Source organism: Rhamphochromis sp. 'chilingali', assembly GCF_963969265.1.
Source record: "Rhamphochromis sp. 'chilingali' genome assembly, chromosome: 16".
In the NCBI taxonomy this organism is placed as follows: domain Eukaryota; kingdom Metazoa; phylum Chordata; class Actinopteri; order Cichliformes; family Cichlidae; genus Rhamphochromis; species Rhamphochromis sp. 'chilingali'.
In genome coordinates this window covers 10066783-10085690 of record NC_137943.1, presented here as the reverse complement: position 1 = coordinate 10085690, position 18908 = coordinate 10066783, and the positions used below count along the sequence as shown (strand labels likewise).

Sequence of the window (18908 nt, the reverse complement as noted above, 5' to 3'; positions counted from 1 at the left end):
GTCTGGTAGTAAAAGTTTATTTCAACTAGGGACAAAACAAAAAACTGTTCAGTACATGAATTCCCAAAATGTAGCGATGTTACATGATTTCTGATTTTCATGCATTGGTAAGAAATTAACTGCCAAACTCTACATTATGACCACACAATTTGAAATTGAGTGCAAAAGCACACTGAGTGCTCATTTAGTGTAGAAAAGCACTTTAAAAGAACCAGTCCATTTACCATTTACCAAAAGACCCAGAAAAAAGTGTTTCTTTTAGCACATTTCGTTCGTTAGTTATGAATGTAGTCCTGTAAAAAGATTTTTCTTAAAGCCAAGGACTCATTTTTGTCTAAGTCCAAATGTGCACTCAGTCATCCCCAAATCAGGATGTAGTATCTTTGTCCTCTCAAAGTCCAAGTGTGCTTTGTATTATGACTGGCCACATGCCCTGTAGTCACACTAAGCTAAAGTGCTGCTCAAGTGAGCTTGGAGCTCTATTCATGGAAGAGATGATTCTTTTCATTTAGCACTTTAGGCACATGATGGCTCTTGGGCTCATCACCCCGTGATTTGCTTATACCAAGGTGAGTTTCAAATGATCTCCTTAACGCCTATAGTTATGTTTCACAATTTGAAAACCCCGCAGGGTTGAGCAGAGGGCTCCCCCTAGTGGGTTTAATATAAAACAGCATTCACTGCTGTTTGCTGCAGTGCACGATATCTAATTGCAAAGTGAACCTCACAGCCAAAAATAACACAGGACTCTTCGCATTCCTGATAATTGCGCTGACCTGTTGAGATACAGGCTGATACTTTTGTAAAACTGGTGCAAGAAACGCACCGATTTGCAATATTTGAGGTCAAGTTACATGTGATTGCACCAAAAAAAACAAAAACTAAAAAACATATACTATCTTTAGCACGCATGTAAGTTTCACGGTGTGGAATTTGGGGTTTATTATAAAGTTATTTAATGGGGTATACAGTGAGAGTTTAAGTTTATATGTTTTACGGAGCTTGTGTGAATTTCCATTAGCTGTCCACACCCCGCATGATCGTAACACTATAACACTGCGGGTATGTTTTGATTATCGCAAATGATAACGCTTGAAAGGCAAAATCCCACTCCCTTGACAAATTTAAAATACTTCACTTCAAGGAGCTCAATACAATACAATCGGGCGACCAGGCGCTACAAAACGAGCGCTCCCAACATACGCTCAGTTTGAACTGCGCCATGGCGTCGCTGTGTTTTCATTGGACAGTTTCGCGGTGACCCGGTAGCAAGTTGTGTGTGTATGTGTGTGTGGGGGGAGTTACAGCAGTTAGCATCACACTTCACCAGTGAAACCGCCAACGTCAGCTTTGTTAACAGGAAATAGCGGATCGGTTTATGTTATACACCGCTGTGAAAGACAGCGTAGCAAAAGGATACAACGTTTCTGTGAGCGCGGAGAGGATGTCTGTCCCGGCTGGAGAGGGATGAAGATGACACCACTGTTGTGGCGACTTGTGTCAGTGTGGCTAGCTGTTGTCTATTGGTGAGTTAGTTTAATTAGTCCCGTTTGAAAACAGTACTGTTGTTTCGCTGAAAAACACAAAATATTCAAACTGCCAAACAGCCCGAGTAAAGATTACCCCAAGGTTAACCTTTACATCGCTTTGTCTGGCTAGCTTGCGTAAACATTGTGGTGTGATGTGGCACCTGGCTGACTTCTGACTTGTTCGCAGACGAGTTAGCTTGAGTAGCTGACTACTAACCAGCTAACTTTAAAGCGGGCTTGGGAAGCGTTAGCTTTAAACGACCTCGCGAAGTTGTTCACTTCATGAAAATGTTACGGTCTGGAAGCCAGAATATGATTTGAATGTTACCAGCCGCTTTAAGTTTGGCACCTGTGCGAAGTCTGTCTGAGCTCTAGCTTAACTGTTACCTTTCTAGAAGACACTGACCAAGACAGCCTGGTTTACATACACACACACACACACACGCTAATCTGCTCCGTGTACATCAGTGACAACCCATGCCGTGGCGGATCAGACGTTACACAGGTTTGGTTCATCAGTTGCTGACAGGATTATGGGCCTTGCACGTCAGTCATGTCTGTCCTGTGGAAGCCTGAGTTTGCTGGGACTCTGTAATTCTGACACAGAACATAGAAACAGGGTTTAGGATGAATGTGGGTTCTAGGCTTGATTTAATAGGATGGCAACAAACCATCAAACAAACTGCCTGCTGTGCTTCAGACAGAAGGGGAGGGAGGGACACGATGTAACATTTTATTAGGATCTATAGTGGTGATGTTGGCATGGCCTACTTTCAACAGCATCAGTTTAACTCTTATTTCAGACAGAAGCTTTACGTGATGCTGCTTTTGCCTTTTAATGTTTATCAGCTTTGTACCCCATGAAAAAGCCGTGGAATTTAATGAAGTTGTTGATGCCACTAGAGTATCATAGCAGGAAGAGTACAAAACTCATTTTACCGTGTTAGAGAAACACTGATGTCATGGTATGATGTTTAACATGAGACCCATACATCTGATATACCAGGATTCAGTAGCTTTTTCTCCATATTTACATTTAGGGAGTGTAGCTGGCTGGTCGCAGCAGGTGGCTGCTCCTCCCTGAGCCTGGTTCTGTCAGAGGTTTCTTCCTGTTAAAAGGGAGTTTTTCTTATCCGCTGTCTACAAGTGGTTGCACATAGGGGATCATCTGATTGTTGGGGGCTTCTCTCTATTATTGAAGGTCTTTACTCTAAGTGTAAAGCACCTTTAGGTGACTGCTTTTGTGATTTGGTGCTATATAAATAAAACTGTATTTAACTAACTTTAATTACCGTATATCTAAAAAGCTGGTTCAGCATTTGTTTAAAAAAAAGTGTGTGATTTAATTTTTCTACCACTAATTTATTTCATTGAAGTAATAAACCACCATACAGGTGAAATCATACTATGTGTCATTTTTTCCTATCAGAGTCACATATCAGACATGTTTCCCAAGGACAGTCTGACAAGAGTGAGCACACATACATGATCTTTGCACTTGTGGTAGACGTGTTTCATCTGCTGCAGCGGTCAGCACTTCACTTCCACATATTAAGGCTGCTCTTTAAGTCTTTTTTTCATGGTGTTGCATTGGCACTACTATCACTTAAAAACTTAATCCTGTGTTTTGCAAATCCTGCGTTTATACGACCCATTTCATTTCTCAAAGATAATAATAACATACTGTGTAATACAAACGTTTAATGCATTTGCGGTGAGACTGAGCACATCTTAGCTTTTTGAATGTGATGGTGAGTGTTTCAACCCTTTGTAATTGGGTAATGAATTATTTAGCTGGCTGTGGCTCAGCACCACTGTTGCTCCTTTGGCATCACACTGTGGTAGATGACTTTCAATTAGAAAACAAATGCTCTGTTGTTCATGGGTGTTTTTGACTAGTCGAGCCTCACGTCAGATCAACACAAAAGCGATGCCAGCCAGGCAGCCGGCCAAGTAAAATACCTGAGCTGGAATCCAGAATAAAATCCATGTCATGACCTGGGTTGTTGCCAAGTGACTGTTAGAGCGTGGCCTTTGAGGACACCAGTTTGACATTTTCGCAGCTATTTTAAGGCTTGTTACTGCTGTTTATTGTTGTTTTTCTGCCAAGGGGGCAGTCACTGTGACCCGGACCTTTTTCTTTTTGGGATTGTGTCACCCAACGGACTTGTAGGGTTCAAAATAAAGGCATATTTTAATATATAAGTGTATCCAAAATTCCAGCACCTCGAGACAAATGATTTTTGAACTGCAGAGACGTGAGTACCCTAATTGATTCTTGCAGACTTCCACAGTCCTCTTGCCAGTTTCATCTGTTTCGAATGACATTTTAGACAAAGGAAATTGCAAGCTCTTCAGGCTTTTTATAGCTTTCACCTGCTTTGTGGGCATCAGTGAGCGTCATCTGTGTTAGCTGCATGGAGGCCAGCTTTGGAAATATCATCAGCTCACAGTCCTACTAGGAGCATTTGGCCATTTACAAGCCCTTATTAGTTAATTACATAAGGTTTTGACTCCTCTTCACTTGATAAGTGAAGAGGAGTCAAAACATTTGCAAATGCCACAATTAGGTTTTGTTCCAGTTTTTTAAGTTGATGAAAAAATATTGTACATAAACATTTAAAGACCCTTTTTAAAAAAAATTTGGTTGTTATTCAGAAATATGCACAGTCATCCGAAGTAATCATCATTCCTCAAATACTTTCATCCTTCATCCCACAATTAAAACAATATTAGGATATGAATAACACATGAAAAGCAGGTCTCACAGACAGGTTGAGTAATGTGCAGTGTGCTTGAGGTGTGTCTTTTGGCTCTGAAAACATTCCCTGGCTCTGCATGCAGATAAGATAAACTGATTCCTTGGGGTACGGCCACGTGAACGCTCGGTGCGTCACACTGTGACACTGGGCTGCAGGTTTCTCCGTTCATGACTCACTGCCCTGAAATAAAAGTGTTGTTTTGTTCGCTTGTTGCAAGAGTTTTAAAAGTTCCTCACATCCTCAGAATCCGAGCTCTTTGTTTTCCACAAAATGAAGTGACCCTGCTTTTCAAAACCGACTCGGTGGTATTGTGGCACTGACCGTCTTTCACTCTGTCCCTTCGCTACCACAGTTGCTATGTTGGTTGCGCAGAGCTGCAAGGAGAGGCCCAGAGCCCCGTGTCCCCAAAGGAGGTCAGCTCGGAAGAAGAGCCTCAGGAACACTTCCATCGTCACGAGGTAGCGTTGTGCAATACTGTACCAGAACTTACCTCATGGCTCAGAGCTTGTACAGGTCGATGTGATGAATAGCTTTTGTGACCAGACACTTCACTATGCACTCCTTTGTTTGTTTAACAGCTCTGGAAACGCCTTGCTGTGCTAGATTTGTAGCAGATTAACAACAACAACAACATCTGAATGTTTGGACTGAGCAAAGTTTTTTAGCAGCTCACTCAAATTTGGGGGTGTAATAATATCAGTGAAATGTTATTGTGTCGTGACTAGGTCGAGGAAAGCTTGGTCGTACCTGCCCCGCCTTTCTCTGAAAATGAGCCACCAACAGAAGACGATCGTGTCAAAGAGGAGCAGATGCCACAAGAAGTGGGCCAAAAAGAATATGATATGGTATAGTATGACTGCAGCTTTCATTTATATTTAATATTGCAATCACTGTCTGCTATGTAAGAATGTCAAAAATGGATGTCAAAACATGTTTTAGCTAAGACTTCAAAAGGGTTTTACATCTTGTTTCCATCAGCATAAAACTTTCACCGCAAGAGAAGCAATCAAGGTCACGAACGTTCAGGGATATTCAGAGCTTTAAGTGTTTCATTGATCAGTCCAGCTCTGGTAAATGGGCCAAACAATACCACTGCACTCAACAGCGCAAATATCTTTATCCATCTTTGTCTTTATCCATCAGGCCTTTGAAGCAGACGAGTCTGCTGCTGAGGTAGAGCTGGAGGCAGACAAAGGAATATCACAACCTGAGCACAGCTCTGAAAGTCAGCATATAGAAATCTCTGTCACTCAAGATCAGGAGCATGCCTCCCCGCCGCCTTCCCCCGACTCTGTCGCTGCATTTTCTGCCGAAACTAACGACAGCCCCAGCAAAGTTAATCTTCAAGACAGCATCCCCAAGGGGCAAGTTACTGTTGTCAAATCTCACTGCTGATGTTTGTTTCATATAATGCTCCTGCTAAAATGTTTTTTTTCCCTTTAATTTCAGAGTCTCGGGCGATGCCTTAGATGTAGCTGCTTCTGAGGTCAATGATTCTGACCTGCCTCCTGCTGAATGTGAAGAAGAGAACAATCCATATGACAGTGACAGGTAGGTACAGTTAACATTTCACCCTTTGAAAGATTTTAAAAACCTCTGGATGTAGTTAAATAAATAAATTCATTCTCGACTCTCTTTAAACGATGGCAACGATGCATTTTTCGTTACTACAGCAGCCCTCCAATTGTTCTGGAGAACACTTCCAATGTTCACACTGCAGGTACTAAAGTCCACACTGATGTTCCTCTGAGTTCTCCTGCTGGTCACGGTACGCAGCACCTGGAATCCAACGTCTCGCACACACTCAAGGAGGCGGTAAGGAGCGTGGATTCGATGTGAACTATTTTTCCTTTCACGCCAGAGGAGCTGTCCCAGCTCTCATTGTCTCATTATCTGTGACAGGACTTGAGCTCCCCTGGTACCACAGACACAGATTCAAGTGTGAGCACCAAAGACCCCGAGGACATCCCCACTTTTGATGAGTGGAAACGCAAGATGATGGAGGTGGAGAATGAAAAAAGTACGATCAGAATATGAATTTTGAAATTGCAACCATTTCTGTACTAGAATAAACTGCAAAAGTGTGAAAATATATATCTCTATATATCCCCCCCCCCCCCATTTTTTTTTCTCACCATAGCTCAGTCTACTCACACTTCCGACAATGTGGGTTCTCATACAGTGAAGAAGGTCCAGAAGAACTTTAATAACTACGCCTCAGTGGAGTGTGGGGCCAAGATACTTGGCGCTAACCCCGAGGCTAAGGTATAAAATGATGCTTATGTTTTCCATTCACCATGAAATCATAAAATCTGCCTCTCCTGCTGGATGTTGACACAGTGACAAATTCAACTCATACTTCTTTGTTCAATGCAGAGCACTTCAGCCATATTGAAGGAGAATATGGATTTATACATGCTAAACCCCTGCAGTAATAAAATCTGGTATGTTGCATCCCTTTCCTTCTATCCACAAATGAGTCAATTCTCTTTTTCTCTCCTCTTAAACCCAGTTTTCTATTTTTTTCCACCCTCTCTCTGATGCTCAGGTTCATTATTGAGCTCTGTGAGCCCATCCAGGTGAAGCAGTTGGTCATCGCCAACTTTGAACTCTTCTCGTCTACACCTAAAGACTTTCTTGTGTCCATTAGTAATAGGTATGCCCAGTGGCTATGCTGTCGGATCTGTCATGTCATCTTTTTAATATCTTCTAAAAGAAGATCGCATTTTCACTTATTTACATTTTCATTTGTCATCTTTTTTGTTTCTTGCTGGAATTTCCAGCGACACCAAGCTGCAGCTTCAGTCATCGACTAATCTGACTGTGCTGTATGAATGTACTTTTGCAGGTACCCAACAAATAAATGGCTAAAGCTGGGAACCTTTCACGCCCGGGATGAACGTACAGTTCAGAGCTTCCCACTGGATGAGCATCTTTATGCAAAATATGTAAAGGTGAGCACTATATTCTTTTTTTGTTTTGTTGTTTGTTTGAATTATTTCGCTATATCTCCTTTATTCTCTGCTGAATGTGTGCAACAAATTGCTGTAATCTTTCAGTGTAATTACATTACGAACAGTTGTTTCGATCTGCAGCCGACTATTACCCGACTGTACTGTAGGAGTGTTTTTTTTCTTTGTCCCTGGTGTTGCTGATATTTCTCTTTGTATTCTTGGTAGATTTGTCAGCTTCGTGTCTTAAATGCATGTAATGTGGCTTTGCCATTTTGAAAAGTGTTAGAGATGCTGTTGCCATTTGCCCGAGTGACTCAGGTGAAGCCAGCATACTCTCTCTAGTCTCGTTTTTAATGCATGCTGACATCTCTTTTAATATTTCTCTTTTTCCCTTTTTTCTTGCTTCAGATGTTCACCAAGTACATAAAGGTTAGCTTGTCCTTCTTGTAGTGCTCTGTCGTTGGGTGAACTGAACAGTAAACGTGGAGGGGAGTGTGTTTTGTGTCTAACTGCTGCGATCCGAATGAAACAGAATCAGATCTAACTTGCTGTGCTGCCTGCAAACCATTGTAACGTCCATTGGCTGCTTTTCCAAAGTGTTTATTTCAGACATGTGAACATTTGATAATCCTCGGAATAATACCCATTATTATGTTTCTCAAATTTCTCTGATTTCCTGGTTACACAGTCTGTCAACCCATCATTTTTTTTTTCATTACACTAATTGACTTTATAACAAAATCAATGCTTTGCTGTTAATTAATAACTCTGCTGATGATTTTATAAATCTGCAACACAAGATATGAAATAATCTGAATGAGTTTTGCATTTTTTACATTTTTTGTTGTAGGTAGAGCTGGTCTCTCACTTTGGCTCTGAACATTTCTGTCCACTTAGTCTCATAAGGTACGTGATAGTGCTCCTAACGCACAGCATGCAGTGTGAAGCAAATCAAATCTATTTAAATAAGTCACAATCGGTATATTGCACAAGAAGCAAGAAGCCATAACACAGCATAAGCTAAGATAGCGTCTGATTTTTGGTACTACATCAAGGTTTTGGTTAGAAAAAGTGGAACTAACCTGTTGGCAGTTGTTTCCTGCTTCTGCAGAGTTTAAAGATGCATTTAAATCACAGTTTCAGAAACTGCTGACTAATAGTTTTTGAGGAAGTGAAAACTATTTGGTGACTTGGAGCAAACAAGAATTGGTTGTACAAGTTTGAATATATAAGTGTGCATACAGGCTCAAATATGTACACATCCCCCCCATTAGTCTTTGTTAAATGTTCGTTATCAAGTTGCACCTCGACTAGATGATTTTGGTATTCATCAACAAGCTTCTGTCTTGATTTAACTACTTTTCTTGGTAGAGTTCATTTAAAATAGTTGGTTTCCTGACATGGACCTGGCTTTGAAGCATAGTCCACATATTTTCTACAAGGTTGGAGCTTAATGTTTATGCATTTATCCAGTCCTAGACCAGGTTTGATGTGTGTTTGAGATTATTAGCGTATCTGTAACTGGAAGGTCGTCGGTTCGATCCGTGGGCTCTCTGTCCTGGTCGTTGTGTCCTTGGTCAAGACACTTGACCCTACCGCCTACTGGTGTTGGCCAGAGGGGCCGATGGCGCCATATGGCAGCCTCGCTTCTGTCAGTCTGCCCCAGGGCAGCTGTGGCTACAACCGTAGCTGCCTCCACCAGTGTGTGAATGTGAGAGTGAATGAATAGTGGCATTGTAAAGCGCTTTGGGTGCCTTGAAAAGCGCTATATAAATCCAATCCATTATTATTTCTTTCAGTTGTGTCCAAGTTGTAACTGTTTAGCTGTTGATTTGAAGTGAAGCTGAAGAATTTGAAATTGGTCTTCCTCCTTCATTATTTCATTAACTATGAGCAGTGAGGTTTCCTGGGTTGTTTCTTAACATTTTCCTCTTATTTGAGTGTGACAGTTTGAAACTTCTGACCACAACTGTAAATTACTTTCAGTGTGACTGTGGTTATAGATTTGGATCCTTATTTTTATGACAGGGTGTTTGGTACAAGCATGGTGGAAGAATATGAGGAGATAGTTGATCCCTCAGAAAGGCCAGATGATCAGGACGACGACTTGGGTAAGAACAGAGGATGTTGTAGCTAAAATTACTGTAAACTGCTGTTAAAAGAAAAGAAAAATAGACTTGTTAAACTTGGTGTAAGTGCAGCTGTCAGTACAGTTTGAGAATAATAAATTAGTATTAAAATCATCCCTTTTGAATTTTTTTTTTTAAAGTTTTGTTTTGTGTAAAACTAAGCTAATGTCATAGTAGTTTACTTTACATTTATATTGGTTGGTGATTTTAATTTCTTACATATATATGAAAGCGTTTAATAACACTCCCTACAGATTATCCCTCTGGATCGGCACCTGGTGAGGCTGATCTAATTGGATCAGCAAAAGGCAAGTCTGATTTTAAACTCCTACAGCATGAAGATGAGTACATTTGTTCTCAAGCTCAGATTGTGTTTGTGTGAACTTGTGACTGATGTTATCATTTGCTCTTCAGATGCTATTTTAAACATGGTGAACAATATTGCTGTCAACGTTCTTGGAGGAGGCACAGAGATGAATGGTACGGACAACACGCCATATATGCATATAACACTCTACTGTTTTCTTATTTTACCTTGTCTAGAGTAAGCATAATAAAAGCTATCCAAATTTCCCAAAAAGTCAGGGTCCGGTGTAAATGTAAAATTAAAACAATCTGTGGGTTTAATTTGAACCCCTACCATGCAAATATAAAAAATATACTAAGCCTTTGGAAATTTGTAAGTCATTTAACCTGCAATCCAACCTGATTCCTTGAATGTTAGGGGATGTGTTAGTGTACACGACATAAGGAGAGGCCTTGATTAACTCAGCCAGACGAAACCAAACCAGTTAAAATCTCATATTAATCAACAAGGAAAATAATATTTGGATTCTAAAACTACAAAAACACAGCTTGACTACAATGTGTTACTGATAGAAAATAAAAAGTACATTCATTAACTGTAATACAAATATATAACATTCAAGAGAAAGATATTTGAATTTCAGCATTTTATGCTGCACGTTGTTCTAGTTTTATATAAATACAGCTTTTAAATCATTTGTTTTTAATTTCTGTTTCACACACTTTTCTGACACTTTTTTTGTAAAGTTTTCAGTCTTATACAACGTTCAGGATTGACAAGCTTATTTTTGTTTAGTTTTTTCCTTTAATCAAAAATGTTGAAGTTGACTAAACTGTACTTTTGAAACATTTGTTGTTGATTTAAATTTTTCTGATTTTCTTTTTTTCAGGCAGCCTTTCAACCCAAGAAGTGAACATAACTGAGCCATCGCAGCCCCTTGAATCCACCACTGAAACTACTATCACTACTACTTCAGTGTGAGTACCTGTCAGATGTACCACAGGTTCACTATTTTACTCCCTTTGATTACCTGTGTTATCTATAGTGTTTTTAATAGTTAGTAGATTTTGCACGTCCCTCTGAGCCTCTTCACACAAATGCAATAGTGCTCCCTGTGACCTATGGCGTGGCGTTTTCGATGTGTAAAAGTGAGAGATGGTTTTAAACTGACCACAGGCAAACTTTCAACAAATGCTGGTATTGTTTTCAGAGCTGGAAAAAAGCATTTTAGAAATTTCAGCAAACCAAATTGTATTTTTATTATCAGAATTGAAAAGTGATGAATAATGCCGCAGGTCATGGAGCACTGCTGTGTTTCACTAAAATACATAAAGGATAAGCTGCGGTTTTAATTTCTGTACGTGTGTAGACGACACTGGTTAAGGCTATAAGTCTTTTACAGTTTTTGCTCTTCTCTGCATTTAATATTTACAACATCGTTTCTCCAGTCCAGACTCTGAAGACGTGCAGATTTCACAAGACACTGATATCCCTGAAACTGTGGAAAACTCTGCCCTAGAGACGTCAACCACATCTGAAGGTGTCAAACAAGAGCTCCCACCCATGGAGGAAAAAATAGTTCTTCCTTTAGACAAGGATGAGGAAGAACCTATCAGCTCTACAATCATCCTTCTGGATAAGGAGGATGACTTGGAAGAAGAGAAAAAGGATCATCATGAGAGACAACAGGAAAGCTTAAAGTACTGCCCTCCAGTTCCTTCACTTTCTTCTCCATGCTCCTGTGCAGCTTCTCTTCTGGAGTATTTCCAGCAGCAGTGTTCTGCCTCACTATCCAAACACAGGGAATGCCAAACAGCAGAAAGACAGCAAATAATTCCTTCTACCCAAACACCATCTTGGCACCCACCTACGCACTCATCTGCCCACCCCGAACCTCAGCAGCACCCGAGTGAGCTGCATCAGCTCCAAGACAAAGAACAAGCTTCTGAGCAGGAGCCAGAGAGTGAAGCTGTAGAATCGGAGGTATCACAGCCTGCTGGGAACACAGAAGAATCTGCATCTGGATCGCCTCTCCGGGAGCCCAGTCAAACCATGACGCTCCCCAAATCCAGCGATGCTGATTCATCTGCAGCCAAACCTACCCATATTGTGGAAACACCACAGCTGTCCACCTTGGAACCGGCAAAGGAGCCAGGGCCGGAGAACAGCCAGGATGTGCTGGAGGTAGAAGAGCACATCGAGCCTTCGGCTTCTCTCAGTAGCTCTGTCCCTGTAAAACCAAGCACCAGTGCCACAGCAGACGACATATCGGTGGCACCCCCAGAGGAGAAGCTGGAGATTGATGTCACTCAAGTAGAAACAAATGTCCTCATTCAAACCCAAGACAAAACAGATCCATCTCCAGTCCCTGCACCCACAGGCTCCCCTCATTTAGAGCAGCAGCCTGACTCAGCTGTTGTACCCGAAAGCAGCACTGCTTCTTCTGAAGTATCCCCCCCTGCTCCAGAACCTGCTGCAGAACCTGAGCCTTCTGGCGGTCACGCAGCCATCGCAGATGCTAAAATGGAGGATTTTGCAGACGACATCTCAGCATCTTCAAGTGGCAACGGTCAGCTGCCTCGCCCATCCTCCCCAACTCCTTCTTCACCCACCTCACCGTCCCTCTCGGACATCTATGCAGAGCCCCCTAATGGCACAGAGCAGAACGGGAACCCGGTGCACAGCTCGAGCCAGAAAGAGTCGGTCTTCATGAGACTCAACAACCGCATTAAGGCCCTGGAGATGAACATGTCACTGAGCGGACGCTACCTGGAGCAGCTTAGCCAGAGGTGAGGATGGTGGAAGGACATGAGGAGTGAGGAAAACAAAAATACAAAGGTTGTTTTTGTTAATGAGCTGAGGTTACAGTGATCCTTTTTAAAAAAAAAACAAAACTTCTTCTTCGTCTTCTTCTTCTTAAGGTATCGAAAGCAGATGGAAGAGATGCAAAAGGCTTTCAACAAAACCATCATTAAACTGCAGAACACTTCCAGAATTGCAGAGGAACAGGTAAACAACAACACAGTTTTCATGCAGAGCTCTTTGTCTGACTTTGAGATGGCTGCTTCTTTCCAAAATCTTTTCTTGCTGTTTGTTTGGACTGTAGAACAGCCACATGATGTAGCAGCTGCCTCCAAGGGTCAGATGTGTTTTTCCTCAAAGCTCTTGGGATCCAAATTGCGCTAATCAATATTTTCTATTAGCGATGGCTCAAACACCTACCCTTAACTGGCTTTGCAATTCTTCGCAACTCAACGTGGAGTTCAACTCATTGTTTTGTTTTTATGGTCCATTAACGCACCGTTTACTCTAAGTTAGAAAGAGGGCGAATAGACCTATTGGAGAGTTGTCAGGTGGGCAGGAGCTCAACTGCACATGAATGCTAATGTTGCTCCATATTTTTGTGGTGCAGTCAGTAAAATAGTCACGTTTCAGTTTCATGTAGCTCATTGTTTTAGCTTATGACCACAGTAGATTTGTTTTGGTCCACTACAGAATACATAAATAATAGACTGGATATCAGCAGCAAATAACGATATCAGATTTGACCATATTTTAAACACACTGGAAAAAAAGAGAGTAGCAAAAATAATTTCAAGTTGGTCCCATTTTGCACTTTTGTTTCAAGTGTTGCAATGAAAAGTCAACAACACAAAATTGTGTTTGGAAGAGAAATTTCAAAGGGAAATGCCTCTGTGTTTGTTTACCAGTGAACAGAGCAAGCACTTATTATACCCCAAAATACTTACTCATCATACCTTTGCATATCATTTCAGTGACGTGAACCTGTGCGGTTGGTTGCTAATGTGTTGCCTTTTTACGCCCATAGGACCAACGTCAGACTGAATCCATCCAGTTTCTGCAGGGTCAACTGGAGAACGTGACTCAGCTGGTTCTCAACTTGTCTGTCAGAGTCAGCCAACTGCAGAATGAGGTGTGTGCAACACTCCGGGCACAAAGCTGTCATCTGCAGTCCTGTTTTTTTTCCTGCCTTTTCCCAAATGGAGTAAATTGAGTCTTCTCACTCAGTCATTAGGGTGCGCTGGTGCTCTTGCTCATTAGGTGCTTTTGCATGAGGAGAAGCTGCTAATATTTAACCAACTTTATAAAAACCCCTCACAGTGTATTTATAACGCTTTTTGTCAGAGTACTTTCTGTCCTCATCATCAACATATCACATGTTACTTAAAATCACTTTCCTGCGTTCCAGGTATCAGACAGGCAGAATTACCTGCTGCTGTCTCTCTTCTTGTGTCTGTCTCTCGGCCTTCTACTGTGTGCCAACCACTGTCGCCTCTCCACTGTACCTCCAACCACAGAACCAGAGCCACCCTCGCCTAAGAGCTACACCTACTGCTGTCCTGAAAGGTACAAACACAACTTCTGCCACCTGAAGCCATAAGTAGAAAGAGAGCACTTCAAATGGGCTCTTAGGAGTTGTGAGGAGAAGTTGCAGTGCAATGAGTGATTTTTACTCATTAGGACAATTTGAGTTGTTCATCAAGATATCTTGATAAAGGTGGTGTGTGCTGTCTTCTCCACTAACCATTAATACACTGAATGTTATCCTTAGCAGACAGTTCTCCTGCTGTGATGAACTGGGTTTGAAGAGGAGTGCGTCCTATCCACTCATAAACTCTGACTCATTCCAGTTAGCCACCACTGAAGGTAAAGTTGCACCACATAACACAGAAAGTTTTAAGAATCTGCTTTTTATTTAGCTAAAAATCGCTAATCAGCTTGTAGAAATTAACCTTTTTTTCTGTAACAGGCCCAGAATGCATGCATGCAGAGGGAACAGAGAGTCTTTATCCAGCAAACAGAAAGGTGTGTAACGCTTTTAGTAGCGTGGTTTGTGGGGGAAGGGGGGGCTTGGTCAGTATATCACGATGTGTGTTGAGTTTCAAAACTGTCAAAAAAAAGAACTTGCAAGGAGATGCAATATTGAGTATTGCGCAGCATGGAAACCCCACCAGTGGGGAGTTTTTACTGAGTTCAGTAAGCTGTGAACCATTATAAATTTGCAACTAGTAAACTGAACGTTGGGGTTTAGCACAATGCACTGGTGTTGTATTGTCACAGTGTAATATCAGGAAGGTATTAACCCTTTTACCAGGGTATCGTGATTAAAATGCATCTCATGTTTCTGCCTTGTCCGATTCTTTTCTTATACAGAGGAGACGTCGTAAGATGAAACCCCTAGAAAAGGTGGAGACTCTGAAACCCTCCTTACAGTCTTCTCCTGAGCTGACCAATGGAGTATGCAACGGAGTGCCTGTCACCACAAACCCCATCCCCCTTACAAAAAATTTACTTCACCCTACCTTTAGAGACTCACCGTCAGAGGGGAGCTCGGAGGGATCTTCTCATTCAGACGACCCCTCTTTCTGTGGCCTCACCACAGCCTGCTCTCGAATCTGTGACGGCCTCCCTCCACCCAAGAGCCGGGCAGAGAAACGGGCATGGCGACGCAGGCGTCCTAAGCCCAGCTGCACGGTGGTGGATTTTCTTCACGCTCCTCGGAGGGACAAAAGTGAACCGTTGCCCATTTCGACCATAGAAGACATCATGAGGAGGAAATCAGAGCCAAGCACTAAGACATTTGTGGCGCTCTCAGGTCCCGTCTAACTCAAACAGTGACAAAAACCTCCCCTTCACCCACTGCTCAACTCTTTCTAAAAGAGGACATCTGTTTACTTTTGTGGACAAAGGCAGCTTTAAGTTTCAACGCGAGACAATCTGTTCGCTCTTAAAGTTCATTTTATTTTCATCGTCACTGTTCAGTTCTTATCATTTGCATTTGTTTTACTTCAAATCAAAAAAATGTCTTCCCAGCTTTCCATTAAAGCTTTTTCCTCTTTTGGTTGTGAATAGTGAACGTGATTATTGACCCAACAGGTCTCAAGATGTGAACGTCTTATTTTTGTTGTTGTTGAAGGAATTTCCACTTTCAAAACACAAATCCGAATATCATGTGACCAGGAATCAAGAACTGAAACAATTATTTGCTGTGGCTAATCTCTCTTTCAAAATAAAAGCTGCTATGTTACTTCAGGTAACACGTGCCCCCCTCAACAAAGAATGGGTTAAATAGCTTATTACTGGTACTGGGTTGGACTTCAAACATCAACATCAAAGAAACATTTTGGTCCATATTTACATCCAAGTTGTGTTTATGATTGAATCTCCTATTAGTGGTGAGTGGATTGAAATCTAGTGACTGTGGAGGCTGTTTGAGTGCAGTGAACTCATTTTTATGTTCACATAGTTTGAACTGTGTTATCCAGATGGAAGCAGCCAGCAGAAGACAGACACAGTTGACATAAAAGGATGGACATGCTAAGCAACAATACTGTGGTAGGTTATGGTGTTCTAAGAGGCCCAAAGTCTGCCAATATAATACCCCCCCCCCCCCCACACACACACACACACACACACACACTATTACATAGCTAATCACCAGCCTTCATGTTCATGCCGAGTTCTGAACCTGGACAGGCACCTTTTTTTTCCACTCGGTGTGGCGATTTGCTGCTGTAGCCCATCTGTTGTGCGTTCAGAGATGCTATTCTTCGTACTTTGGTTGTAACAGGATGTTATTTGACTTGCTGTTTTCTTCCTATCAGGGTGCTCAAAGCATTCTCCTCTAACATCTGTCATCAACAGGGTTTTTTTGGGGGGGTTTTGGCCTACAGAGTTGTTGCTCACTGGATATTTCCTCTTTTTCAGACTATTCTCTGTAAACACTACAGACAGTTGTGTGGTAAAACCCCAGTACAACGACACTTTCTGAGACACTCAATCCAGCCAGTCACCAACAACCACGTTACAATCAAAGCCACTTATATCACCTTTTTCCCCTCATGCTAATGCTCACTTTAACTTCAGCTGGTCCTCTTGACCACGCCTATATGCACTGCCATGCGATTGGCTCATTACAGGTTTGTGTTAACGAGGAGTTGAACAGGTGTACCTAATGAAGTGGCCGTTTTTACCTTCAGTCTTTGATGTGTTTTAGCTTTTAAATGTTAAATTCTCTCCTTTCAGCTTGCTGCATTGTTGAGTCATCTTGCAGAGCAGGAATCGTGCGCTACTTTGACACTCGTGAATTTCATGACTAATAACACTCTTACTGTAGAAGCTTACATTAAATTCCCAGCGATGCTGCAAATGCCATTAGGAGAAAATTAAAATGATCAGCTGCGATGGATTTGAGCTCAGACCTCCCGAGCTGAAAGCCTGCACTTCACCGAAGCACTCGGAGCAGGTCAATGAGCCCCTGGCCTCTGGAGCGATGATCTGTTGTTGACCCTGTGCCCTGAGCCCCAGAGGAAAATAAGGATACCCCTGCAATCAGAGTGACACAGAATCACCCCAGAGAGATGACACTGAGTATCAGAAGGTTTTGCTGGCAGCATGTGATTGATGCGTAGTGTTGGTGTTTGCATAATGTTGTGCTTGCTTCTGTATACAGTTCTTCAATGCCAGTTGTGGTTGACTGCATTAAGAAGAATGTTGCGTCGCATCAGACAGCGGCAGCTAATGGAGGTCAGCAAGATGGGTGACACTACCTCTAATAGGCCACAAAAACGCTTGTTTTACGGGGCTTGACTTGCATGTGATTGGCTTAAGATGTTTTCCTCTATTTTCTTTGGACGGTGATTAATTTTATGAGGTCTCGCAGCTTTTTAAAAGGCGATTATGTACTTGAGATGAAGCTTATGGGGCTGGGAGAGATGCGCAGGTGGACGTTATAAGTCATATAAATAAGCACAGTAAGTCCGTACACTTCACATTAAATCAGACTGTGTCACTTTTTTTTGAGCACAGCAGTTTTAATAGAAATACCAAAAATTTCACCCAGGTCTGCAAGTAATATAAAGGTGAACTGCAGTAACCTCCATTATGTAAGAAATGATTCACGACGTCCAGCAGGGGGCAGTCCAGCATTATCATAAACTTCTGCTGGGGGATTGTTTTTCTGTTTGATCTACCATCACCATCCATGTGATGAGTCATCACTCAGGATAGAAGTAAATTAGCTCAAGGGCTAATAGGCTGCTGCTCTCCACAGTACGAACTCATTTGCTTGTGCCTCTATAAAGCCAATGAAAGTGCCGTCCCTTTTATCGTGTTTGTGTTCCGTTATTAAATGCACTCGTTAGACTCTCCAGTGAGAAATGCTCATCTAAACGTGCTCCCTGTTTTTGTCCTGCACGGCTGAAGTGCTTTTTAGAAAAGAAAAACACCCCACAGAGCGTGGAGTGAAAATGTGCGTTTGAAGAAATCTTTTGATGTGAAACCACGAACCAAAACCACATTGTTATAGCTCCAGCTAGTTTTTTTTTAAGTAAAACAAACAAACAAACAAACAAACAGGATTATTTACTTTCCCTCACACTGTCTTTTGCTTACGGTGGTCACGCGTAAGCAAAGCCAACCACGTTGGACGTGAGAAATTGGGTTAAAACCTCTTTATTCATCTGACCTGGTTGGGTAGCGAGAGCCTTTCAGAGATAAGCGTGACGCTTATACCCCCCCTTTCCATTTTGTTAAACAGAATTCCTAGTTTTCTCTTTGCCCTGCCTCGTCCCAAAGATTATCTGCAAATGCAGGGCTGCAATCCTCTTTTCCCAGGCACTTTGCTTTCATCCGAGGTCTGTCATGGATGGGATATTCTCAGTCTGCTGTTGTATATGTAGGCTTTTATTTTGGTCTACAGGTGTCTGCTCTGTGCCTCTCCTGGCAGAATTTCTTTACACGCTATAAATACTAATAAATTCAAGAAGCTATCCGGTCATGAGAGCTACCACATAACCCGTGAAACACTCCAAAGCTGGCGTTAGCAGTCTTATGTACATTTGTACACATAGTTCTGTTTAATCTCGAGCTCATTCGGGCATTTCTGTTGTGATGCTATTTCCTCAAGTCATTTTTTAAGTAGCTGTAGATTTATAAAGCCCCAGCCCGAGGGTTGTTTTTTTAGTCGTTCTTATAGACTGCATATGAAAGATGGGCAAAGATGGGCATAGTCCCTCATCAGGTTGTCAAATCCCTCTGTTTTAGCATTTTGGCCATTTCAGTATTTTTTTTTAAAGCAAGCTTAGTTATAAAGGTGTTTGGGTATGGGTGTATCACACACACGTAAACACCTGCTAATTAAAACACAACTTCACATACCAAAGCTGGAGCACGGACCTCTTTGACTGTCAGTGGTGTAAGCAATC

At 41.9% G+C, this 18908-nt stretch overlaps 1 protein-coding gene across 1 annotated transcript; it reads left to right on the top strand.

The window, feature by feature from the left end:
- Positions 1–1296: 1296 nt before the first annotated feature.
- On the top strand, positions 1297–15746 carry LOC308383739 (SUN domain-containing ossification factor). The gene is made up of 24 exons (XM_080861831.1): positions 1297–1526; positions 4644–4749; positions 5017–5136; positions 5435–5655; positions 5741–5842; positions 5965–6106; positions 6194–6311; positions 6432–6556; positions 6668–6735; positions 6840–6947; positions 7140–7245; positions 7654–7674; positions 8096–8151; positions 9274–9356; positions 9629–9682; positions 9789–9854; positions 10571–10658; positions 11130–12470; positions 12603–12690; positions 13511–13615; positions 13892–14049; positions 14255–14349; positions 14453–14508; positions 14857–15746. The coding sequence occupies exons 1-24, from the start codon at positions 1468–1470 to the stop codon at positions 15307–15309; spliced, it is 3939 nt and encodes a 1312-aa protein (XP_080717957.1). The 5' UTR covers positions 1297–1467; the 3' UTR covers positions 15310–15746.
- Positions 15747–18908: the final 3162 nt, after the last annotated feature.